Raw genomic sequence first — 25,829 nt, forward strand, 5'->3', positions numbered from 1 at the left:
CACAGTTTAAGTGATTTTATTAAAAAAAACAAACCCCAAAACAAAACAAAAACAAGCTGCTTTGATTTTTAATGTTGAATTAGAAGAACTACAACAGTCACCCACTGCCAACTAATCCCAACAGTCCTGTGAAGGTGTCTTGCGTCTCACTTGGTAGAACTCTGACTGCAGCAGCAGACATACCAGTGTGCGCTTTTCAAAACGCAGTGACTCCAAAACATAAAGCTGGACTCAGATTACAAGACCTGTAGGTCAACTCTTTCCTGTCATTTTCTCCACAAAGTCAGTTTAACCGCCTCATGTACTTAACAGTAATCACATAGGAGCTGTAACTGAAAGAGGTGGTGCTGGTGTAGTCTTTTATGGTCGCAGGGGTTTCAACCTGCTAAAACCGGAGCCTAATTATGTGTCAGAATCATGTCAAAATTAACACAAAGCACAGATTAAGCCCAAAGGAGGCTCTGTGGATTATTATAACCGAGCTACCCATGGTGCAGAGCATAGGGCTGGAACACAGTAAGAGAAAACGAAAAATAGATCAGCTCTACGTGCAGCAGAAATCTGGAACTGGTCAGACTGAACTAATTCACAGCAACAGAGTGAGAGGAAGGAGAAGCTGCTGTTACTGAATGCACTACATCTGCTGGGTGGAGTTTCCATTCCAAGTGTTGTTGTCATCCTCACTGTCCTCCTGAGTCCTGAGCCTACAGACTTTACCATCTTTCTTGAATTCCTTGGGACTGTTCTCCAAAGTGTGTTTGGAGAGATTTCCCCTGAAACGGAAAATAACAGGACAGTAAGCCAGTTACCACATTCAGAACATAAACTCTCCAAATCAAGAAAAAGAAACAATACATCTGATGTCTAAAAATGTCATTATATTAAGGCCATCACACGTCGTGAAAATGCAACAACATTTAGAATTTTCCCGATCCAAACTTGAAAATGAAGAAAGAAAAAGGAAGCCGACATCAAGCGATAATGAGTTGGTCTTGATGTTTTTAGACAAGAAAAGAAAAAACTGAGATTTTGGGTCATCTGATTCCCAACAGGAGGCTTCAGCAGGAACATCATGGAAGCTTTTGTACATATTTCAGTGCACATCTGAGGAGGCAGAGAAGTAATTTCACGGAGCTGACTGACCCAGAGCAGCATGTAACTGTGTGTCTGACTTAAAACTATTTGTATATTCAGTAGCAGCGCATGTTTTGTGCTACCTGCACACTTGTTGTCAAATGCAGTGGTCTGATTGGTCAGATCAGAAATATTGTGGAAAAAAGCTTGGGTCAAAAAAAGAAATGCTGCAAATATGTCTAATGACACTAAGCGCTGGATATGAAGGACTGCGTTAAGAACAGTTGAGTACAAAAAATATTTTTAAAAATAGGAAATATCTGCACAAATTTTACACACAGGTGTAAAGGCCTTTAATGTGAATTTTTGCAAGAAAAAAATACAGAAAATCAGGGATTCAATGTTAGCCCTAAGAAGAACCTTATTAAAGTCGCATTATATGCGCATTAATGATGTGTGCTTCTACATGTGTGGAGACTGCAAAATGGCCCTCACCTCTTTGCCTTGTTTGAGGCTGATGAGCTGTTGTAAGAGCTGGACTGGTGAGCGGGACCCCTGGGCTGGACAGATGCTGCAGAGGGGGGTGGTGTTGCAAACACAAAGGAACTGAAAAATCTCCATACAGCCAGCAGAGGGTAGAGGAGTGTACCCAGAACTGCCCAAATACCACCACCAGAGGACTGGACCACTGTGTTTGCAGGCCTGCCTGATTGCTGAGAAGAAGAGTTCATACACTGTCACAGGAGGCGCATTTAAAAAGGATTCACCTTTTCAAACATGCACACGTGTGTGTGTGTGTGTGTGTGTGTGTGTGTGTGTGTCCACACTTTTCTATGTTAAACTGAGTTTGTGCATAAGTCAAAGCAAATTTCAGAGAATTTCATGGCTCCCTCTACATGTTAATCTGCGTTTCTCTTCACCAGCATGTCTTTATCCTGTCTTCCTTCTCTCATCCCAACCGTCACAGCAGATGGCCCCGCCCCTCCCTGAGCCTGGTTCTGCTGGAGGTTATTTTCTGTTAGAAGCGAGTTTTTCCTTCCCACTGATGCCAAAGTGCTTGCTCATAGGGGGTCATGATTGTTTGCTTTTTCTCTGTGCGTATTATTTAGGGTCTACCTTGCAACATAAAGTGCCTTGAGGCGAGAGTGGTTCAGGGTCAGCTTACCTGCCCAGATCCACTCTCTGTACTGGAAAGCCCCCCGTATAATAGAATACTTAAAATAAAAATACCACCACAGCAAACCCTGAAAAAACGGGACTTTGATATCTTTTTGATTCTGTCTATTTGGTCTCTTATCTTATTGGATGGTGTTGTATGTGTATATACGTTATGTTCACATATGTGTGCTTGTGTGTGAATGTGTACAGTTTTGTATATGTATGTGCATATTTGCATGTACATTATATGCTATATACTCTTACATGTCTTACAATTCTTTTTTTAAAATGTTTTCTTTCTATTTTAATTATTTTATTATATTATCCCTCTGTTCAGCACTTTGGCCGACACTTGATGTCTTTTAAATGTGCTATATAAATAAAGATGACTTGACTTGACTTGAAAGTAATTTCTTAAGCCTGGAGAACTACTGTTCCAGACCACTTTAAAAATACTGGCAATGGTCCCCTTGTTCTCAAGTTATGACATTTACAAGACTTTCAGAAAATTTGAGCTCTAACCTTGGCCTGAGATTTAAACTTATCTGAGATTTTTCACCTATAGAATCAATTCGAAACTACTAAATCACTTTGTTCTTAGTTATCACATTCACAAACTTGGACGTCCAAGTTTGTGTCCGTCCAGGATGACAATACAAGCCTTTTATGGCTGAGGGGTAAAAAGTTACAAGGTAATACATTCCTTCAGAAAAGCAATGACAAGTGACTCAAGACATTTGAGTATCATAAATGTTTGCCAACCATAAAAGAAATCTGCAGTTTTTAATTTAGACAAGGTTTGTAGAAAAAAAATTTTTTTTTAGGTTTAGCAGGGACTTCCACGTTCTGCTAAACCCGCTGAGGTGAAACTTCAATTGTTGCCAAGGAAACCTGTTAAGGCCAAGGCCTGGGCTGAATATGAAACACTCTCTGAGTAACTTAGTAACTAACTACTAAAAAGTAGACTACTCACTGGCAAAAGAACAACAGAAGCACTTGGAGCCAGGTCCAGTTCTAGCAGAGTCTTGTTTAGGTCTTCACTGGTGAACTCGCGCCGAGGGAACATGGTTGCAAGGGAAAAGTTTCCATAGCGGTTGCCAACTTCCTGAGGACACCAGGACAAACATTTTACAGTGACTTAGTATGAAGTGATACAGTGCTGTGTGACATGCTTGAACATACTCTGAACAGTGAAGAGCTTTGTTTAACACACAGGCTACAAAATCAGCAAGCAGAAAATCATCCTGATGCTTGAATTAGCAAAATGCAGCGCACCCACAAATACATTACACACTACAGCTGAAAGCGATACATTTAGTACCACAGTGTACATTCACCAGAAGGCCTGCCTGTGTCTCTAGTTGTTAACACTGTGCAAACACTATCCCTGGTGCCCCGAATTTTTATTTTGGATGATTATAATCATGTATGTCTTAAAAAAAACCCAAAACATTAACCTTTATCAGCATGTCTCTCTTAAATCCCTCAAATTCCCACCTCTGGGATCGACACATCATAACTGTGTACATCTGCCTAGCTATAAAACTGTTGTCAGGAGGGAAAAAGTCCAAATCATGTACATTAAGAACTGGAATGAGGAAGCAGTGCCCTGCCTGTAGGGCTGTTGCCAATGCACTGAATGGGATGTCTTCAAGCAATCTGGGCAGTTTTGTCCACAATTTAAAGAATGAGGCATCAGAGCTGCAGGCAGCTACCAAAGAGCTGAAAGGAGAAATCCTAAAGGCTAAACAAGCCCAGAGATCAGCTTTAGAAAATAAAATGTCTGCAATAACCTGGACTTGGCTTGGTATTGCAAAAGAAAAAAAAAAAACACTGTAGGAATCCAGGATGCAAAGACCAGTGCTCAGGATATTTTAGAGGGTATTAATTCACACAGAGAATTTGTCAATGCTCTAAACTGCTTTTATAACAGTTGTGAGAAATTTCTTCACATTCAGGTAAAAAGTGCCGTGGACCAGACAGCTCCTTAAACAGTGTGCGAAGGAGCCGAGTCCAGTGTTTCACAACATCTTTAATCAGTCCTTAAAATGACAACATCTCCTTAGTGTCTGGGAGGATGCTGTAATTGTCCCACAGTCATCCAGGCAAGAGACTTTATGTTGGATCCTCTACGGTTTGCTTACAAGCCCCACAGAGGAGTGGAAGATGCTACATGTCTTAACTTGCTCCTTAAACACTTGGAAAGGGAGAGGTGTCCTGCCAGACCTATTGATTTGTCTTCTGCTTTTAATAGTTCAACCGCATGTTTTAAGGCTCAGGAGCTGACCCAATTACAGATGCAGCACACCAGAGAAATCCAGTCATGGTGCATTATAAAGCCACTTTGACTGAACCTCTGTCTCTCCCCGTCTGTGGCTCATTATGCTCCCTTGGTTATGTTCTGTTATGGCTTTTGTACCATTTAAACTGTGTTTGAGTTTCTTTATTTTATTAATATATCTTACAGCCTTTAAAAGCCTGTGTGTGGTCTCCCAGTTGTCTTATCCTTTGAGCCGATTGTGACAAAGATAACCTGATCCTAATATCTATATATTAGGATATCTGGACTGCTCAACAAGAGCAGAGAGGATGTGAAATTCAAGAATCAAGACAGACCTGAGCAGCGAAGTTTCGAGCCTCCTGCAGTCTACTCTGTGAGGGGAACTGGTTGGTGAAGGAGGAGCCGTCTGGGAGGCGGAACTGGATCCTTGCTATGGTACTGAAGAAGAGCGAGGAGAGGATAAAATTTGAGCAGCATATGCATATACACATGCACATCAGACTGTTCACAGAACTGCTGGAAGCTGCAGTCAAGCAAAGGTTAGTCCTGCTGAATGGGAAACCACTTTTTAGGGCCACAGCCTGGGAACTTTGTATTGTACACGTATGAATTAGTCATGTTTTCGATATGCATTATATTGACTTTTAACAATTCAAGTTAGCAAATTGCTATAATAGTAGTTTATCTATTGAAATAATGCAAGCTGTGGAAACTCCATGTGGTTACCTAAAGTAAACTCAACTTGTGAACCCAGCCTTGATACATTTTTGATACTAATTTATAGTTGCACTAAAAACAAAAACACATAATTTCTCCACTTTCACATTAGTTTTTTGAATTCAGTCTTAACATTTTTTTTTTAATCTTCTGTAATTGCCTCGTGTCTCATTCACTTTTGTTGTGTAATACGTGCAACATCCATCCATCGGTGACATCACTTATAGAAGGCTTTCAGCGGTGGCGGTGGCGTGACGAGGCGAGACCTTCACATTTACACAAACTGAAATGCGTGAGTTGTTATCTAACTACTCCTCACATTTTCAGACACATAAAGTGATTAAAAAGAAGCAATTATTTCTAACACAATCAGGTAATGTTTACAGTTTCAAATTCACATCATTTAGTCCCAACAGGATACAAATGTCATGAGCACCAAACTCTGTTTTACATGAAGAGGGTGATCATCCTCGCTTTCATTGCGGCCAAACTTAGCCAAGTCAAAGATTTCCAAACCAAGTCATCTAAAGAATCAGTGGATATTTTAGATTTTGTTTCACTGCACACTACTGCATGACATTTGTGCTGTTTCACGGTGCATTTTACAGGACGAAGCAGCATCAACAGAAAAGAATTAGATAAAATATTAAAAGAATGACAACTCAAGTGGGAAACACCACTGGGTTTCAGCCATCACACTTATTAGTGGAAAATTTCCTTTTCAACTAATTTCCTACAGAAGGCTATAAGAAAAGAGCTTTCATCATTATTTTAACATTTATATGTCAGCTATTCTGCAGCTTTAATTTTTCTCAAAACATACTTGTATCAGACACAAGCCCATTTAGATTAGCAACTTTTCGGCTTGTAACAGTGGATTTTTTTTTTGTTAAACACCAAACCAAATCACAGTTTATACTCCTAAAATACAAAAGTAGGAGAATCAGGGTATGTGTGGATATATAATGATGATATTAACACATTTAATCCCTATTGAATTTTTTCTCTTTTATTTTGTTGGTGAAACTACAGTTTCTACTGACAGCTCATAACGTGCTTTTGTCATGACTTATATTTAAGGTATCACTTAATTTTAACATAACATAACACATAAACATACAATACATACATTTGATGTATTTGGTAATTATATTTATTTACAATATAAAAACAAGTGTGTTCAGTATAAGAACTAGACACGTAGAATGATTTGCCCATCTCGTCTCTGTGTGCTGCTGGGCTCTGAATCGGAGGGCAGCTCCTGAAATCACAAAGAGAAAACAATGATCACAAATAGTTAACTGTTCAGTTTGTCCCTCAAAGCTGAAATAAAGTCCATCCCTGTCCTGAAACAGGCCCTGATTTTCTCAGCTCTTAGATTTTTACTAATGCAGACTATTTTACCTATTTTGAGCAAAGATCAGGCCAGTCAAGCATTGTCAACATTAAAAAAAAAAAAAAAAAACAGAGCAAAACATACAGAGGTATTAACACAATTATATTAATCTGCTGCCCTAGAAGTTGACAACATGCACTACCAGTCAGAAGTTTGGACATACTTTCTCATTTATCCATTTTTCTTTATTTTCGTGACTATTTACATTGTAGATTCTCACTGAAGACATTAAAACTATGAATGGACACAGTAGTAAACAAAAAAAGTAAGAAATACCTCAAAACATGTTTTATATTTTAGACTCTTCAAACAGCCACCCTCTGCTTTGCACACTCTTGGCATTCTCTCAATGAGCTTTATGAAGTAGTTACCTGAAATGGTTTTCCAACAGTCTTGAAGGAGTTCCCAGAGATTTTTAATTTCAAACCCCTCCTCTACATTAACCCATTCACTCAGCAAAGCAGTGGGCAGCTACCAGTCCAGCGCTAGGGGGAGCAATGTGTAGAGACAAAACCTTGCACAAGGATGCCTCAGGGTAGCCTTGCATTCAGTGCATTAGAACCCACGACCTTCCAATCATGGGGCGACCACTCTACCTACTGAGCTATCCCTGCTCGATGCTAAGCACTTGTTGGCCTTCTTGCCTACACTGTGCAGTCCGCCTCATCAAAAAACCATCTCGATTGGGTTTAAGTCACTGTGGAGGCCAGGCTGTATGGCACAGCACTCCATCACTCTTCTTTTTTGTCAAATAGCCCTTACACAGCTTGGTCACAAAAGGTTGATTCTGTTCTTCGGGACGTAGTGTTTTCAGGGGGAGAAACGTTTGGTCACTCATCCAAGTCACTTCTTCAGTCTCAGCTCAGGCCAGTGGACACTCTTTCAATGATGAGGAAGTACACATCCTGGACAGGAGAGAATACTGGTTTGTGCGGGGAGTCAAGGAGCCATTTACGTGAAAAGGGAAATACCCTCTCTGAATCAATTAGGGGGCCTAAGGGTACATCTTTCACCATCTTACAATGCTGTGATTGCAGCCATTCCCCCAACTCTCTGTGAATGGTACTCATGGCCATTGATCAGTGGTCTGTGATCAGTAGTTGTTAATCAATGGTCATGACAATTTGCATATTTATGATGAAGGAACTGACCTCACAGCCCGTTGTTCATTAAGTGGTGCTAGTTTCAGTCATTGTGGTAATGTTCTGTTTATAAAGTTGGAAACCTGCAGTCATCTGAGACTGAAGAAGTCACTTGGATGAGTGACGAAACGTTTCTCCCACTGAAAACGTCCAGATGAACAGAATCAACTTTTGGAAAGTAAAGGGTGGTTACTTTCAGGAATCTAAAATATCAGACTTTTTCTTCTTTAATACATAATTCCATAAATCTTGCTTCATATATTTGATGTGTTCAGTATGTATCTACGATGTACAAAGTAGTAAAAACTACTAAAAGCTACTACAATTTTATGAAACATAATGCATTAAGAATATTTCAAACTGCTTTTTAAAATTATTATATATATTATATATCTCAGTATCACATTTTTGTAATAAAAATATTAAAATGTGGTGCTGAAAAATTCCTCAAAATTTTGTCTTTTAAAAGACTGCTCAAAAAAAGTTAATCGGTACAGTGCTTAATCAGAGTAAAGACCCTTTCACACCGGATGCGTAAAATTCATGCGAATATTTCAAGGGTAAAAATATTTTGGGATCCGAATAAACGGATCTGACAATCAGATCACTGCATTTGGCAACAATTGCACTCATGGCTCAAATTGCACAATTGTACTGAATATGCAATGATATAAAAATAATAAAATAAATACAGTTTTACCTCAGACACACAGCTGAACAATACTCCAGCTCACTTGGCTCTCTGAAATGATTTCTCTACCTCCTCATATGTGGTTCGAACTCTGCTAAGAAGAGTTCAAATTGCCCCACTAACATCCTAAATCATGCAGCCTACACAATGGCACCCTGACTGCCATTAGGTACCAGGATGAAATTCTTAGACCCATCGTCAGACCCCTGCACTGCTACAGTGGGTCCTGGGTTCCTCCTGGTGCCTCGTGTGGTGAGAGTATACAGGCAGTTCCTGAAGAATTAAGGAATTGATGCCATTGAGTGGCCACCAAGCTCGCTTGATTTAAATCTAATTGAAGAGCTCTGGGAAATGATGCTTTGCTGACACTGCCAGGTTGCACCTGACTGTCCAGGAGCTCAGTGATGCCCTGGTCCAGAATTAGGAGGAGATCCCCAGGACACAATCTCTTATACTCTGATCTAATACAATGACAAATTACTGAACTTGGTTACACGGTAATGCTTGCTGTGCTTCCACAGAACACAGCTTTCCACAGAAATGATCTCAGACCAGCAAAAGCCTCTGATCAGTTTACTGTCAAAGGCCAAAAATGTATCCACAATGTGTAAACCATGAGAAAATAGCTGCTGGCTTCTCAGCTTGCCTATCTCAAGTTATTATAAATGGGAGACAGAAACACCTGTAAAACGGAGACAGCATCAATCTCCTATAAGTGCGAAACAAGCGCAGCTTGTGGTGAAAATAGCCTCACTGCGGTAAGTAATGTAAATGATCAATGCAAACGGATGAGGAGCTTTATGATAGTGCTCTATGAAATGAAAGGAGAGGTCAATTTGCTTTGTTAAAGTTTAATTTTGTATATAGTTTTAGATGTGATAAGGCCTTGATGTAACGCCAGTAGTCACAGATTGGGTTTACCAGGCTTTAACTAGTTTTAATGTAAATTACAAACTGAGCTGTAACAGCTCAGCCACACATAGACAGCTTTAGTTAAACCCTGTTTCTTTTATTTTATGGTTATCAGCTGTGTTTTCAGTATTTAATCCATATTTCAATTAATATCACCAACAGCGTGTGAATTCAGCCCAAAATACTGTGGGAAAGTGTTCAGATTTCTCAGTAATTTATCTTTGGTTAATGCTGTGTTTTCCCTGTCATTAGTAGCAAATTCATAATTACATTTAATAGCAAGTTCAGCTTGCTATCACTTACAATAAACGCACAGTAATGGTTACTGACTGGGGCAAGCTTAATAACTTCTCAGTTTCTCATGTCAACAGTTTCAACACCTGCTGCAGATCTTCACATCCTTCAGTCGACTACAGTATGAACAGCAAAGCTAATAGCTAAACAACAGCACTGACATTTAATTAACATTTAAGCACAACAGTGATTTCCTTAGTTGGGGTAAGGAACTTCATTTTTGTGCATGCATTATCTACCCTGGCTTTCCTCTGATAGCTGACTGTGCGCTAGCTAGCTGAGACTCATTACTGAACAGATAATAAATTACACATTAAACTTACCAAAAACGATGATGATGCCTCGGGTCCCTTTTGTCATAAGTCCAGTTTGAAACAAACAGGAAATCAAATGTAAATGTGGGGTGGCTGTCGCTCAGGAAGTTGAGCAGGTCATCCACCAATCAGAAGGCTGGTACTCCAGTCTGCATGCCTAATCCCAAGTTGCTCTCTGATGCATCCATTAGAGTACAAACCACTATGAATGTGTGTGACTGTTAGATAGAGAACACTTACACAGAAAAGTATAGAAAAAAAGTGCTTGTTTGAATGGGTGAATGAAACAAGGTGTACAAGGCGCTTTGAGTGCTCAGGTAGAGCAGAAAAAGTGCTATATAAGAAGTCAATTTACCATATAATGCTGGATCTCCTCTCAGTGCCCCTACTTAACCTGCAATTCTCAAACTGGCAGTGGATCTTTTGGGTTCTGTGTGGGTTTTGTGGATGCTCATTCAGATTGTGATTAGAGCTCAAGGCCAATATTGACTATTTGAAAATATATTGGTATGAGAAAATTAATAAAGTAAAAAAAGGACTGGATAAACACCCTTCAACCATATTATACTCTATAGTTTGTCAACCAGAGGGCACTTTGCAACTTCCATGTTGGTTTTGAAAGCCACAATCGCAAAAAGCAGCTGATCCAAGCACAGTCAGTCAAGTAATCGACAACTTGTGACAATAAAAGAAACGTATTTTTAAATACCATTGTCATCTTATTAAGGACTCATATGTAACTACACAACAAATGTTGAGGAGATATTTAGGTTTTATTAGTTTGAAAGGAAAAATATTGGCTCACATATCAAATTTTAACTGACCAAATATCTACATCAGTCTTAAAAATCAGTCGGACTCTAAAAGGGATGTGAAGAGATTGTTCGCTTCACCTATCAGTTGACTCAATAATGCATGTGATTGCTGTACATTACTTCTTAAATTTAAATGGTCCACTCACCTCCTCTCCCTAACTAATGCCTCCTTCCTGGCCTCCTCTTCTGCCTGCCTGGCCTGCAGCAGCGCCAGCTTAGCAGCCTTTTCATCCTCTCGTGTTTTGGTGTAGCGCGCTGCTCTGTCAGCTCGGTCCTGCAAAACACAAAGACAGGAAGCAGATACAGCCAGAGTTGGGCACAACACATTCCAAAGTAATGCAATACTGTAGTAACAATTACTTTTTGCAATAAATAAAAAACAGGATAAAATAAAAACACCATATTTTCTCTCCAAACTGGGAAATCACTCTGTTACAGCCACCAATTAAATAAAACCAATAGTACAAAAATACAGGCAGTCACCAGTCCTACCCCTCAGCCCCTAGTACACACACCTATGGTATTAATTTCAAAATCCTATGTCACCTTGTTCTCAAGTTATCAAATTCACAAGATCTTTGGAAAACTTACTCTGACGTTGAGGTCAAAATTCAAACTCGTCCAAGATTTTTAGTAGATGTACCTATTGTATTAATTTGAAGTTCCTAGATCGCATCATTCTCGACTTACTGCATTTAAAAACTTGGGTGTCTACATTGCTCACTCAGCAGGGTGACAACAACACCCCACCAGGTTTTTACAGCTGAGGGGTTGAAAGTGAAGAACGCAAAACAGAATGTCTGTGAATGTCCTCAGTGATCCAGGTCATCGTAGTCTAAGAAGCTTGGAAAGAAAAGCGTCTGGACTTCTTTAAGTTTCCTTGAAGACGATTCACCTCACATCCGAGAAGCTTCTTTGGTTCTAAGAGCAACTGGTGGAGAGTCCCAGATTTTAAGCCCTATGGGAGCGTCCCAAGAGGGTCATGGACCTAGCGGTCCATCTGCATCTAAAGGACAAAGGTCACTCTTTCGAGGATGCCAGTGTTCACATTTTGGACAGAGAAGATGGAAAGAGGAGTGAAAGAAGCCATCTATGTCCACTGTGAATGACCATCTTTGAACAGAGGGCGGGGCTTACGACACCAACTGTCTGCCATTTATAATCCAGTTTTTAGATCCTTTCCCAGACGCGTTTACACCCAGGATGTGAGTGGGGCAAATTTCAAATATCAGATTATAAGATGTTTACAACAACTGAAATAAAATTTACTGTCAAAACCTTTGGTCTTTCACAGTAAACTCTACAACTGTCCTTAGCATGGGAATTCAAACAGACGTTAGAAAATCTGTTAAGATGTCTGTAATCCAGTAATCTAACACATGACTACACTTAATCACCTCTACCAGGTTATGTTTTTGGTTGCATCTACGCTTGTGTCATTCTGTCTGTAAACAAGACAGCTGAAAAAGTTTTGAATGAATTTGAAAAAAATTCTGTAGGGGTGAACAATGGGGTCATGTAAACGATCCATTAAAATGTGCCTTACATCCACCGAAGTCTTCACGCTCAACTTACTGATACATTTTTTTCAGCAGTGACACAAACTGTTATAACTGAAGAGACTAGGATTCCTACAAGTGTGCTTTGTGTGTAGTCAACATGTTGAAAATACTGTATAAAGACTTTAAATATGTCACGTTTGAGCTCTGATGCCTTTCTTTCAAGTTTCACCCAAAACAAAATGAAAACACATCCATCCATTTTCTTTCCTGTCACAGAGCTGACACAGCAGGGGTGTTTCAGGACTTTCTGTGTTAGCCCTTCCACAGACTTCCAGCCTGTACAAGTGTGTACTGACCTCTCGCTCCATTACAGTTGGGACCACAATGGGATAAACAGATATATACTGCAAGTAGCTCAACACATGCTAAATAGAGCACAAGTTAATATATAACTTAACAACTATCTAAAGGTCTGATGATGTAAAACACAAAGGACAGATTTCTCTGAGGGGGACATGATTGTTTTTGGTATTCCTTCCAAACGGAGCAGATAAGGTTACCATAGCAATTTGCTGTTTGACCCGTTCCCTGGCAGCCTTCTCCTCTGCCTTCTCTCTGTTCCTTTCCTCTAAGAGTCGCTTGGTTTTCTCCTCTTCTTGTTTCCTCTTGAAGTCCTGCATGTCTTTCCCCACTTTCCGTCTCTCCATTTCCTTTCTGATTTCATTCTGAATCAGAGACAAAACACAGGTAGGTTAAGCGTGGAGTGGCTCATATTCTAAAAAGACATCATCCAACACACTACTAACAGGTCAGAGCTGTAACAACATGTTTAAGAGGAACACTACAAAACAAATTAGTCACCAAATGAAAACAAAGCACTACTGACAATACCCATGATATGAAAAGTGCCGCTGTCTATAAAAACAAGGATTAAACACAGTTTAAAGCTGTTCTGCACCAATGGGGGTTGATCGAGCTTTGAAAGCTTATGTTACTAATTCCTACAGGTGTTCAAACTTTTCCGGGTCACTTACAGCCCCCTCTGTCTGCAGTGTTTGAACACACTGTGGTACCAAACGCTCGTGAGCATCAGTTAGAACATGTAAAATGTCAGGTTTGAGTTTGATATTTTGGTCTCATCTGTCTCATAGGCACTTATTTAGAATAGAATAGAATTCAACTTTATTGTCATTGCACATGCACAGGTACAGGGCAACGAAATGCAGTTTGCATCCATCCAGAAGTGCTTTAGTGATATAGATATATTACAATATATATTAGCAATAATATAGATATGTGAGTATATTACAGAAATGGGAACTATGCAAGTTGTAAACAGTTGTAGGGTTAAAAATTATCGTATGTACAGAATGATTATTTACAGAGCTATACAGTAGTGCAGTTAAGATAAATTAGATATGTGGATAATTTCTACAGTATCTATATAAAGTGCTAGTGGTTGTGAGTGGTGGTTCAGTCCATGTTATTATTGTGTGTTTGAGGGTACAGTTGTCCATTGTGGGTGTGTGTATGTTCAGTCCATGTGTTAACGTGGGTCAGATGTCAGGAGGCAGAGTTCAGGAGTCTGACAGCTGTGGGGAAGAAGCTGTTCCGGTACCTGGTGGTCTTAGTCCGGAGGCTCCTGTAGCGCCTCCCAGAGGGCAGGAGGGTGAAGAGTCCATGTGATGGGTGACTGGGGTCTCTGATGATTTTCCCAGCCCTTTTCAGACACCGCTTCCTGTAGATGTCTTTTATGGCAGGAAGTGGTGCTCCGGCGATGCGCTGGGCAGTTTTCACGACCCTCTGCAACGCCTTCCGGTCCGAGGCAGAGCAGTTCCCGTGCCAGACTGTTATACAGTTGGTCAGGATGCTCTCGATGGTGCAACGATAGAAGTTCACCAGGATGTCTGAGGACAGGTGGTTCTTCCTCAGAGTCCTCAAGAAGAAGAGGTGCTGGTGAGCCTTCTTGACCAGCTTGGAGCAGTTGGTCGTCCAGATGAGATCCTCGGAGATGTGGACTCCCAGGAACTTGAAGCTGCTCACACGCTCCACAGCCGTCCCCTTAATGTGGATGGGTGGATGTGGGTCAGCATTCCTCCTGTAGTCCACGATGAGCTCCTTGGTCTTCTCGGTGTTAAGCAGCAGGTTGTTTGTGTCGCACCACTCAGCCAGACGATCCACCTCCTCCCTGTAGGCGGCCTCATCGTTGTCACTGATGAGGCCAATCACCGTGGTGTCATCTGCAAACTTAATGATGGTGTTGGAACCATCAGCAGGTCTGCAGTCGTGGGTGAAGAGGGAGTAGAGGAAAGGGCTCATCACACAGCCTTGTGGTACACCGGTGTTCATTGTGATGGTAGATGAGCAGTGGTTATCCAGCCGGACATGTTGGGGGCGGTTGGTCAGGAAGTCCAGTAACCATTTGCAGATGAGGGAACTGATGCCCAGGTCTGTCAGTTTCCTGATGAGTTGTGAGGGGAGGATTGTATTGAACGCTGAACTGAAGTCTATAAACAGCATTCTGGCGTAGGTGTTGTTGTTGTCCAGGTGTGAGAGGACAGAGTGCAGTGCGATGGAGACTGCATCCTCTGTGCTCCTGTTCTGGCGGTATGCGAATTGGTGGGGGTCCAGGGTGGGGGGGAGACAGGATTTGAAGTGTGCTAGGACCAGCTGCTCTAAGCACTTAGTGATGATGGGGGTGAGTGCTACTGGGCGGTAGTCATTGAGGCAAGATGGGTTGGAGTTTTTGGGTATCGGGACGATGGAGGTGGATTTGAAGCAGGCCGGTACCACAGCGTGGGCCAAGGACAGGTTGAATATGTCTGTCAGCACTCCTGCAAGCTCCCCAGAACACGCTCTGAGAACACGCCCGGGTATGCCATCAGGGCCTGCAGCCTTGTGGACATTGATCCTGCTCAGCACCGCTCCTACATCGGTGGGGGAGAGAGTCAGAGGTTGGTGGTCTGGCGTCACGTCTGCTTTGGTTGTGGTTGTGGGGTTCCCTCGCTCAAAACGAGCATAAAAGTTGTTGAGCTCGTTGAGGAGGGAGACATCAGAGGATGCGGGGGAGGGTTTGGTGGTCCTGTAGTCTGTGATGGTCTGGAGTCCTTGCCACATGCGTCGGGGGTTGGAGTTGGAGAAGTGTTCTTCTACCTTCTTTTTGTAATGGTGTTTGGCTTTTTTGATGCCCTTCTTTAGATTAGCCCTGGCTGTGCTGTAGGCGTTTGCATCTCCTGACCTAAAGGCGGTGTTGCGGGCCTTCAGGAGGAGACGAACATCCCGGTTCATCCAAGGCTTACATTGGAAAAAAATTTACATTGGAAGACGAGTAAATTTCCTTTTTCAGGTTGCACAAAAAGTGTTCTACTGATGGACATTGCAGGGCTGTACTTTATTTTAATAGCACATATTGTTTGTCAGTATTTACTTGGTTAATTTTTCAGGCAGTTTCATTTTTGATTTATATTCGTGTATCTTAAAGTAACATAAAAGTGCTTTGTTTTGATGTTGCTGAGAGCATTTTTTGGGTTAGTATTTTAAAATCAAAGTACTTAATAAGAAAGACCTCAATGTTACCTTGTTTACATATTTTTTCATGTTATTCAAAAGAGTTGATATTTGATTAAAGTAGTTGTGTTTGTGTTGCTACTGTTACGGCCCTATCGGGGCCTCCTCCTGAAGTTGCCTGTGTGGTCCTACCAGCTCTCCTGCCTTAGGTGCCACCTTTTTCTTTTGTACAGCTGCCTTCCATCAGCAAGTAAAAGTATTTAAGCCCAGAGAAAGGTGAGCTCCGGTGCCAGAGTGCCATGTGAGTGGTTGCAGCTGGTTGTTTGGTCCTGCTTGGTGGCTTGGCTTAGTTACTAACCCTTTTCTGACTTACTTTTCAGTTTACTGACCGACGCTTGAGTTTTGTTTTGTTTCTTTAAATGGTGATAGCGGCTTGTCAGTCTCTGTTAGTTGAGTTATTAATAGAACCTTTAATAAAACTCTTTAATTTAACCATTTTTCTTCTCTGTCTCCTTTTTTTGTTACTTTCTCTCATCGCCTGGACCCTTTTAAGGGAACGTAACACTACAGTGACTGCCTTTTTTATTTATTTGAAATGACTTTGATAAAGATGTTAATTTCTCCATTTCTTTTGAACTTAAAGAGCAAGTGTTTTTGTTTCCTCTAGTGAAATGTAGCCCTTTATTTTGGTTGAGATGTTAAGCATTTAACAGCTTGGACTGTTTACTGTTAGTTCCTACAATTAAATTCAGTCTTAAAAATCACAAATATAGTCTGGTTTTTAGTATCACAATATATCGTATCGTCTCCCCTGTACTGTGATATATATCACATCGCCAGATTCTTGCCCCTAGTAATCAGTAATCCATTTCCTGTATTGGAGTCGGGGGGTGGGCAGGTAACTCTTTCACTGTTTGTCAGAGTGACAGAAAAAGCTGTTCAGGTTGTTGGTGATCTGTTGGTGGACTGGGTGGCATTAGGCTTGTAATTGGTTAACTTCTCGAGCCCTTTCCAGACAGAAGGAGAGTCATAAGCTGACAGCCACTGTATTTTCTTCTGTCTGTTTAGCCTCTCATACTGCCTTGCTAAACCTTTACTTTGATGACTTGAAACAGTCGCTGTCTCAACTCTGAAACACTTCCCTCTTTTCTAGCTTTGGCCTCCTTAGCTGGGAACCAGGACTTGTCATTATAACTCACCCTGGTGCATGATTGTAGGCATTGTTTACTATGACGTAACAAAATGTTGTCTTCTCTGGTCAGACATTTAATAACTTGTCTGTATTTGGGGAGTTCCTGTCTGAGGTTTGCTTTGTTAAAATCACCAAGAACAATACCTGAGGATTCTGGGTTTGTTCACTCCACACACTGGGCCTCCTGTACGCTGGCCTTTGGAGGAATAATCACGCTGAGCAGAATAATTGAAGTATACTCAAAAAGGGGAAAAAGGTTTGCAGTGGATGAAACAAGTTTCTAGGTAAGGATAGCAATGTTATTAAATAACAGTCACATGGTTAAACCAACCACTGCCTATATAAACACAGATTCCTCCAGCTTTTGTCTTGCTGCAGATCTCCGTGTGCCAATCTGCTCTGAAGAAGTGGAATCCTGCCAGCTGCATCGCAGAGCCCAATATTGATCCACACAGCTACATTTCCACAAAACAGCCGATGAAGAGGGGTCTCTGTTTTTCCCTCTCAATCGCTGGAGTTCATCTGTTTTATTGTGAGGACACACTGGAGAGGAAAGAGACACACGAGCACACTGTCTGGCTTTCCTCTCCTACGGTGTCTCACGTTGTGAATAAGAACGGTCCAAATGTTGGCAGTTGAGGTGATGAATGATAGAAATAAGTCTTAATGGGTTGCAGCCCTTATGTTCATGAGCTTATCTCTGGTGTAAGAAGTTCTGGTTGAATGCAAAGCAGAGTTTACGAATAAATAGAGCGCATCAAAACACCACGCCACCTTCACAGAAGAGCCCACTTTGCCCTCGTGTGACCTCAGCTCAAAGGTAATTAACTCATATCTGTTAAAACAACACATTGCTGTTGTAGATGCCCCAGTGGATCACATGGTGAAAATCCTTCAAGTGTGGTCTGACTGTTCCCTTAGCGTAAACAAAGATAAATGGGCTATGCTATGGCCAGGCATCGGATTTGTTATGTTTCTCTGATATTACACTTTTCACTTTATGTAAGCATCATTGTAAAAAACCAGGGCCTACAAACACTGTGCTCTTTCTGGTTAAACAGTTTTCAGTGTTCAAAATGTCTTACCTCTTCTTCTCCTTTCTTTCTTTGCTCTCGTCTCTCCTCCAGCTTCTTGGTCAATCTGACAAAGTAAGAAAATGATCCAATCACACATCGCGCTGGTATTTTATCTTTGCAGTCTCATGTCAATCGTAACCCAGTCCTGAAATGCCAAAATTAATTATGATTAAACTTGGCAGTCTGAGTCTTTGTTGTTCTTTGCTGGTTACGTGTAATGCTTTAATCGAGCTATGGCACAGAAGGTTTGGTTGACATCGTCACGCCACACCTTAATACGCTGCCAATATTTTCTCCAGGGTTCTAAGACACAAGCTTAGAACCCTGGAGAATACTGGCAGCCACCAGTGCTACCCCTGGGCCTCCCAATAGACCCATCTATGATGAAAATGTGAACATTTACAGAAAAGTCGACCTGACTTTGAGGTTAAGGTCACTGGAAGGCAAACTCATCTGAGATTTTTAGTAGCTCCACCTTTGCTATCAATTTAAAAAAAAAAAAAAAAATCACATGTTGCCTTGTTCTCGAGTTATCGTATTTCCAAACTGTCCACGTTGCCCACCCGCCCAGTAGGGTTTTGACAATATCAGCCTTCTATAGCTGAGGGGTCAAAAAAGCAGCGTCTCAGACGTTAAGCTTACAAACACAAAGATCAAAGCACAGCTTCACAAAGCTACTCTCACATTTTTTATTAATACTGCAGTGAAACATTAGACTTGATTGTTATTCTGCTGTAAAAGTTGCCATTTTTTGCAATTTAACACAAAGCACATCCTCTGTTTAGATCACACTCAGCCTGACATGCATTTGTGTACCCACCGTTCCACCTTAGCATCCAAGTTTTCTTCACCCTGAGTCGGATGATCTAAAGACGCATTCTCTGGACTTGAGGGAGACACTATGTAGAACAGGGACGCAGAAGAAAAGCACAGAGTTAAGACCTTGTCAGCATGAACACAGTCTGAGCATAATCTTTTCCCTACATCCACACAACCTCGTTAAATTCCTGATCCATCAAAAAATGGAAATGGACCAAAATCTCCACAGCTAGTGGTCTGAACAAGTGACCGTTTCAGATCTTCAGTTAACAACGATTGTTTGCTGTATAGCTTCATTAACAGCAGGTATTGCTATCTGAACAGCGATCACACATGATCCCCAAATCTAGGGTGGACTTATTTTTCTGACATGTTTTTTTTTTTTTAACACAAACTCTCAGGTGGTCAAAGAGCATATTTCTAAACTTTGGTGCACTGGGTTTAAAATTTCCTCCACTAAGAGGAAAAGTATGTGGCGCAGGCTCAATCACCTCCTGCTGCTTCTGCTACAGGCTCTGTGGTTTCTGTAGATGATAGAGGCACTGCTGAAGCTGAGGCAGGTTCTGTGGCTGAGCTGGTCTCTACAGGATCATCTGCCTCTGATGACACTGTCCCACTTCCACTCTCCTGAGTGTGCATCTACCAGAAAGCAGGGAGAAAAATCATAATACAAAAAAATAATTTGAATTAAATATCTCGTGTTAACCAAGAAACATTACATGTATTTGGTTATTACCAATACTGATAATTTAGAGCAGCTGTGGCATTCTTCAGGAAATTTATGTCCCAGCTTACATAGTAACTGGTATCCCTACAGCACAACCTTCCAAGTCTTTGTGCTATCTGTCAACGCTACGTGTAGTTACATTTCTCAGGAGGTACACGCCAGGTTATGTACAAGGCTGCTGCGTTTGGTGGGGCTCTCCTTGTGGTGTAAATTACGACGTAGATCTGACACAGAAGTATAATTCATGTGTAACATTGGGTGGTGGTCTAATACATTTGATGAGCACTGTATATTATGAAACTCACTACTGGAAGGGCTATAAAATCATATGTGCTCAACCTCACAACATATGGAACTTTAACGTCATGAGCAGATAAAAGAACCTCAATTCCACTGCAAAAGCAGCAAGTTTTAACTAACATCAATATAATGTTGCACTGATACAGTGTGCAGCATGACTGTGCAAACAAAAATGACCTGTCACCTCATTACAAAGGCCAGAGTGTGAGTCTTTAAAGGGTCTCTGGCACAATCTCTCTACCAACGGGATACCAAGTACTGACAAAGTATGGTTGATTTCTGCTGCCATCTTCATTTAAAAGAATTTGTCATGTGCACACAGACACACACAAACATCACATTGCTGAGCTGCAAAATAAAATCACGACTCCAGGAACAGTTATTTCAAAAAAATAATTAACAGTAGGGTTGCCCGTAGCTGTAAAAGTAACTGTACATAATTCACACATTGCATCAGTACCTGATCAACTCTGTTGATTCTCTTTATCAGTTCTTCAGCAGACACACTTCCAGCGATGACCTCCAAAGGAATCCCGTTCTCTCCAATGAAGAAGCTCGATGGTACGCACACCACTGGATCTTAAGGGTGGTTTTGTTAAGGCCCAAGTTTCAAGCAACTCACATGAGTGATGTGAACTGACTGAGTCTTTAAATAGCACACATCATTTACATTAAAAGGGTTTCTAGTGGATTCTAGTCCACAAGCATACAGAGCAGAAAGGGTTGCCAATAAACACAATACACCAAAACAACACCAAACATTTGAGTACGCCTGCTGACCTACGAGACTTTGTGAGGGTAGCATGAATGTGCACAATCTTTACTGCATTTCCTTCTAAAAATGACAATACGATAACTGACATTAAGAACTGCAAAAAAAATGTGCTCATTCATTCAAGCCCGACGTTACTTATTCCAGTCATTAGTTACAAGCAGATGGATCTTGGTAGCAGGTTCTCATCATTACTCTCATTATTTTCTTTGAAGGCTTTAAACCTTACCATCTCAGTTCATATTACACACGTCATTAACACTTCAATTGTCTGACTGATTCTTGAGTGTATCTGAGGAGGAGTTATAATCACGGCTTCAGTCTTGTTGGAGTTTAAAATGAGGTGAGCCGGTCACTAATGCGGGATTAACAGTCAACTAGGGTGGACAGCCAATCCAGCTGGTGAGGCTTAAAAGACACTTACAATTAGGGCTGGGCTATATCATACCGTTCACGGTAATACCGGTGTAATTTTGGGCAACGATAGGAAAATGAAATATCGCGATAGAATATGGGTAAAACGCGCATGCGCAGTGCCTATATTTACATACGCACATGGCGGCGACGCAGAATGAGAAGAGCAAAAGCGGATCGTTGAATGAAACAGATGAACCAGAACTGGTTTGTAAAAATGCTGCAACTTCAGTGGTGTGGAACTGGTTTAGCTTTTGTCCGTCAGATACACAACAAAGCACTATTTTTGGTAGCGCATGCTAGCGGGCCGTCGTTATTACCGTGTTGTTTGGAAAATACGGCACACTTAAAATCAATCCTTTGATTTTTCTGAAAGTCGACAGTGCCCCTTATAATCCCGTGTGCCTTATGTATGAATTCTGGTTGTGTTTACTGACCTCGAAACGATTTTATGTACACGACACTCGAAAATCTGTCAAATGTTTCAGTACGACTTTGCTAAGCTACGAAGCCGCACCGCTTGATGGATTGTCGGAGCATTACAGCTATCATAGGCAGGAGCCTTGCGGAGTGATACGTACTGCGCTTCAACATAATATTACCGTATTGTGTGTGTATAACCTCTTTTTAAGTTTTGTGGATATTATACATGGTTATGCTGAGGATATGTCGGCCAATTTCCACTGGAAATGCCTTTTGGTTAAACTGTCAGCAAGTAATTTGCATTTGCACTGTTAATTTTTATATAACTTTAATGCACTTAAAAAACAGCTGCTTGTTTAAGTGAAAATACATTGATGGGGTTTTTTGCACTAATAAAGTTGTGCAGTTGTAAAGTATTTTGTCTAGTGTCAATTATATCGTCAGTTATATCGTTATCGCAAATTTTCAAATGTATATCGTGATAAATATTTTTGGTCATATCGCCCTGCTCTACTTACAATTGAATGTCATTGGCTTAAAAATGGTAAAAAACAAAACACCAGAGAAAGATTGAATGATACCGGCTAAAGCAAGCATGTAAAAGGAGAATAACAACAGACCCAGGATGGAACCCTGAGAGACACCGCAGGTCAAACAAGCAGTGTAGGAGGAGAAGCTGCCCTAAAGGAGAACGTCCTTCCAGATAAACAGGAGGAAAATCAGTCAAGTGCTGAGCCAGAAGCACCAGCCAAAGCCTTCAGCCTATTAGGTAAAATTAAAGCAATTACTTTATATATTTGTAAGGAGCAACCTGATCATAATGGCAAGGCAATGTTCATTAAAAGAGTTTACTAGGTGTCCAACATTATCATCAGCAGAGGCTGAGAAATTAAAAAGAGACGAGAACTTAGAAATAACAGTATAAATATAACAATGCTAAGAGTTAAAGGTTAAGAAAAATATCAGAACACAAATCTAAACAGAGGCAACATGTACTGTGACCTCAGTTTCAAGCTAAGAAATATGGGCTAACATCAGCATCTGTTGTCTCAATTTACAGTACTTTGCAAGCATCTCAAGCCTGCCTTCATTTCCTTAGATTTTGCTTCTATGAAGCCAGACTTCTGTGTAAAGTTTTTAAGTTGTCTTGAGCAACAATTCTAAAAACTCCTTTGTTGAACTGTGAGGATAAGCCACAGCAGCCTGGAGAAAAGCCACACAAGCAAAACGTGCTCACAGAAAGCTCTAAAATCAGATCAAGTCAGAACTTTCTTGCTGTGAGGCTCCGGCAAGACACCCAGTTCCCAAAGACAAGTCAGTAATAAGTTTAGTTAATAAGTTCAAACCTCGCACAACAGAAGGATACAAATCTGGGAGAACTGTGCACACGTGTCACTGTGGGGAAAGAAGAAAAAATTGAAACATTTCATGGTTTAACTCCATGTACAGTAACATCTGTTTAGAGGTATTACATCAAATGCTTGTTAGACTGACAGAGTGATCGAGATTTACATCAAAAGGCAAAAACCCACAATGATCAATACTTTTCTAAATTCTTCATTCTCCATTTAGTGGTGACTCACACAAAATTCCACAGCACATATAATTTTTGGTGACTGTTAAGCTACGAACAGGTAACAGAAGACTTTATAACACATCTTTTTAAAAACAATAAGTTTATGCATAAGTTTAATAAGGTCTGCTTTTCTGTTCTTCTACTTTCTCACACTGTCAAGCTCAATACTTGCATCATTACTCTAGTCCAATCATCTTCCTGTCCACCTTCTTTGAGCCAATTAGCCTCTGGTTTAAAAAGACTCTCGTCCATGCAACCAACCTCCTCCCCATCTCCACCCCAGACACCTCAGTCATAGCTCCATCCAAGCCTCAGTCTTCATCTTCATCGCCACCAGAGTCTAGACTCCAGGGCGTCCTGTCTCAAATCCCATCACTGCTGTGATTCATCCTGCTATGATGGATCATCGGGGTCTAATCGCCAAATACAATAACTTTTTTATGTCAATAAATCATGCTGTGACATGCGATGTCAATCAATATTCATAATCGCCGTACCTATGACAATGTTTATGCAGAGTTTCATTCAGATTGGCCGACACGGTGAGTAGGAGACAGGGTACACACAGACTTAGGTCATGTTCAACTGATTCAATATTGAGAAGCTGAAACAAAATGATGTGTAACAGATCATATCTACAAACATCCATGAAGCACCCTGTCATATGATTTTAAAGTCGCCACAGCAAGTTTTGCTAGTACACCTCAATCTATTGTTGATTTTATGTGCAGTTAATTCCACACAGGTAACTTTAAATCCTGGTTCATCATTTAGCAGTTTACTTTCAACTAAAATGACTCTTTACCTCTTGGCCTCCACTTTGATGGCCACGCAACATTTCTGGGCTGCCTCTGAGACCCTGTCATCCTCCCAGCTGGACATCAGCTGTGCTGACTGTTCATCTTCTCCTAAGGACAGAGTGACAGAAAACTGATGAGACATGTGGTCAAAACTATGGGTCCAGTTTCACTGATGGAACTGCAGAAGAGTGCAAGTCTCATCTTTTCCAACTCTTACAGTAACGTCCCTCTGCGTAATCTGGGAACCACTTTTCTCTCTTCTGTTCTCAGTGTTTCTGTGATGCACTGATGTATTACAGAAACACAACTGTGCCAGGACGGAGACACAAAACCTTTTTTTACCCCACAGAAAACAGAAGCTGCTTTTCACTTTGTGTCAGCTTTGTGCTTGACAACATCTGTTCAGATCAAAAGTCACATTAAAATCAATAAACTGTTGTATACTACTAACACAGCTAAGAAGACTGTTTATACCTGGTCCAGTGTGATGCTGAGACTTATTGTAGAGAGCTGTTTAAAGGAGACCATGCCATGGGTCTAGTTCTTTATAATTCGTTATTTATTATACATATGATCGTAGGCCTTTCCATAAATGTGTTTCTTTTTACATTTCGCTTTCTGATTAATTACAGAGATATATGCGGCATATCGTGAACCATGCTGACAATGTGGAGCTCCTTTTGCTCCACAGCGCCCTGTCATACTGTGATGTAACGACGAAGGCGCCGCGGCTGGCCACACGAGTGTACTCGGCTACTGTTCTGGAAGTGGACGGACGGTCCGTCATTTATGAAATCCTCGGACTGGCCTGCGGAATGCAAACAACTAACGCTAGCGTTACGTCAGCCCGGTTCAGCTGTGAGGACAGCAGGTGCTGTTGCACAGGACGTTACACCGACACACCGTGTACACCATAGATATGTTACTAGACTTCTGTATTCTTGCTGTCGGTGGGTATTCATCAAATACATATGACGACTTCTTTCATAACACACTGACTATGCTAATTAGCTAATGGCTACAATGGCTTCCAACGCTAACTGGCTAGCACCATGTAGAGTTTTCGCATGTTTTCCACTGTTACCTGTGATGACAACGACAAAGACCAAACTCCGTTGTTTAGCCGATTTAATGGCATCAGGAATTGAGCCCTGAAACCAAAGCATCATTGCAAGCTGAGTTCTGTGTTTCTGCTTTGGAGACACGGACGAGCAGCTAGGCTTACCAAACCTAAAGCCCAGTCAGCCTGTCACTTTCTACTTCCGCTCACAGCGCACATCAGCTGGCTGCAGCGTCAGCTTCTCTTCTTCTCTCCAGTTTAACGACAATCAGCATCCTAAGTGTTGCATTACTGCCTCCTTCAGGTTCACTAGTTAATTACAATCGGTTCAACTCTATGCTAATTAATTATTCTCGAAAAGAGTCTCCTTCTGTTCTTCCCTGGCCCTAAACTTTGCAGATCTCTAATCACCTCTCCTCTTGTTCATTGCATCCATGTGTCAAATCAACACAGTTACATTCTAAAGAATTATGGGGAGTAATGAAGCGCCCATGACTGTAGAAAACAGTGTTTATTTAATAAGAAATGGGCTAATGGGCAGATCCACTGCGGAGTCCAGGCCCACCCACTGCCATAGTGACGGGCAAACTTAGCACGGCTTCGTGAGTAACATGATTAAAAGAGACATAAATACTAATAGCATTTTATGTAGGGATCATCCATAAACTGTGACACATCTTTTTTGGTACTGTTCTTCTCAGTGGCGGTCCTAGCCTGTTTGGCGCCCTGGGCGAACACTCCCTCTGGCGCCCCCCCCCCTACACCCACACACACACACAGACAAAACATATTAAGGATTGTACATTAACATGAAGCTGTTGTACACACACACACACACACATATGAAGAGAGAGAGAGTATGCATAG

General features: G+C 41.2%; 1 protein-coding gene across 1 annotated transcript; it reads right to left on the minus strand.

Annotated features, from left to right (window-relative positions):
- On the minus strand, positions 1 to 25,191 carry ubxn4 (UBX domain protein 4). Its single transcript, XM_084907922.1, has 13 exons — positions 24,987 to 25,191; positions 23,908 to 24,010; positions 22,893 to 22,921; positions 20,378 to 20,496; positions 19,382 to 19,529; positions 18,892 to 18,970; positions 18,081 to 18,135; positions 12,857 to 13,021; positions 10,941 to 11,068; positions 4,849 to 4,951; positions 3,206 to 3,337; positions 1,570 to 1,787; positions 1 to 773 (listed from the first exon to the last, which is right to left on the minus strand). The coding sequence occupies exons 1-13, from the start codon at positions 25,069 to 25,071 to the stop codon at positions 635 to 637; spliced, it is 1,503 nt and encodes a 500-aa protein (XP_084764048.1). The 5' UTR covers positions 25,072 to 25,191; the 3' UTR covers positions 1 to 634.
- Between the last annotated feature and the right edge of the window lie 638 nt (positions 25,192 to 25,829).

Source organism: Perissodus microlepis, chromosome 16 (genome assembly GCF_051167445.1).
Source record: "Perissodus microlepis isolate ML-2025 ecotype Zambia chromosome 16, ASM5116744v1, whole genome shotgun sequence".
Taxonomy (NCBI): Eukaryota; Metazoa; Chordata; class Actinopteri; order Cichliformes; family Cichlidae; genus Perissodus; species Perissodus microlepis.

Bases quoted from the DNA above. Each gene is read 5' to 3' on its own strand.
- ubxn4 (XM_084907922.1), bottom strand. From the start codon at position 25,071: ATGATGCTTTGGTTTCAGGGCTCAATTCCTGATGCCATTAAATCGGCT. The intron at 22,922-23,907 runs GTAAAGAGTCAT...CTTTCCCCACAG, and splicing joins ATCAAAGTGGAGGCCAAGAG to TGACACGTGTGCACAGTTCT. The intron at 4,952-10,940 runs GTGAGTGGACCA...GCTCTTCTTCAG, and splicing joins GCATTAGTTAGGGAGAGGAG to TACCATAGCAAGGATCCAGT.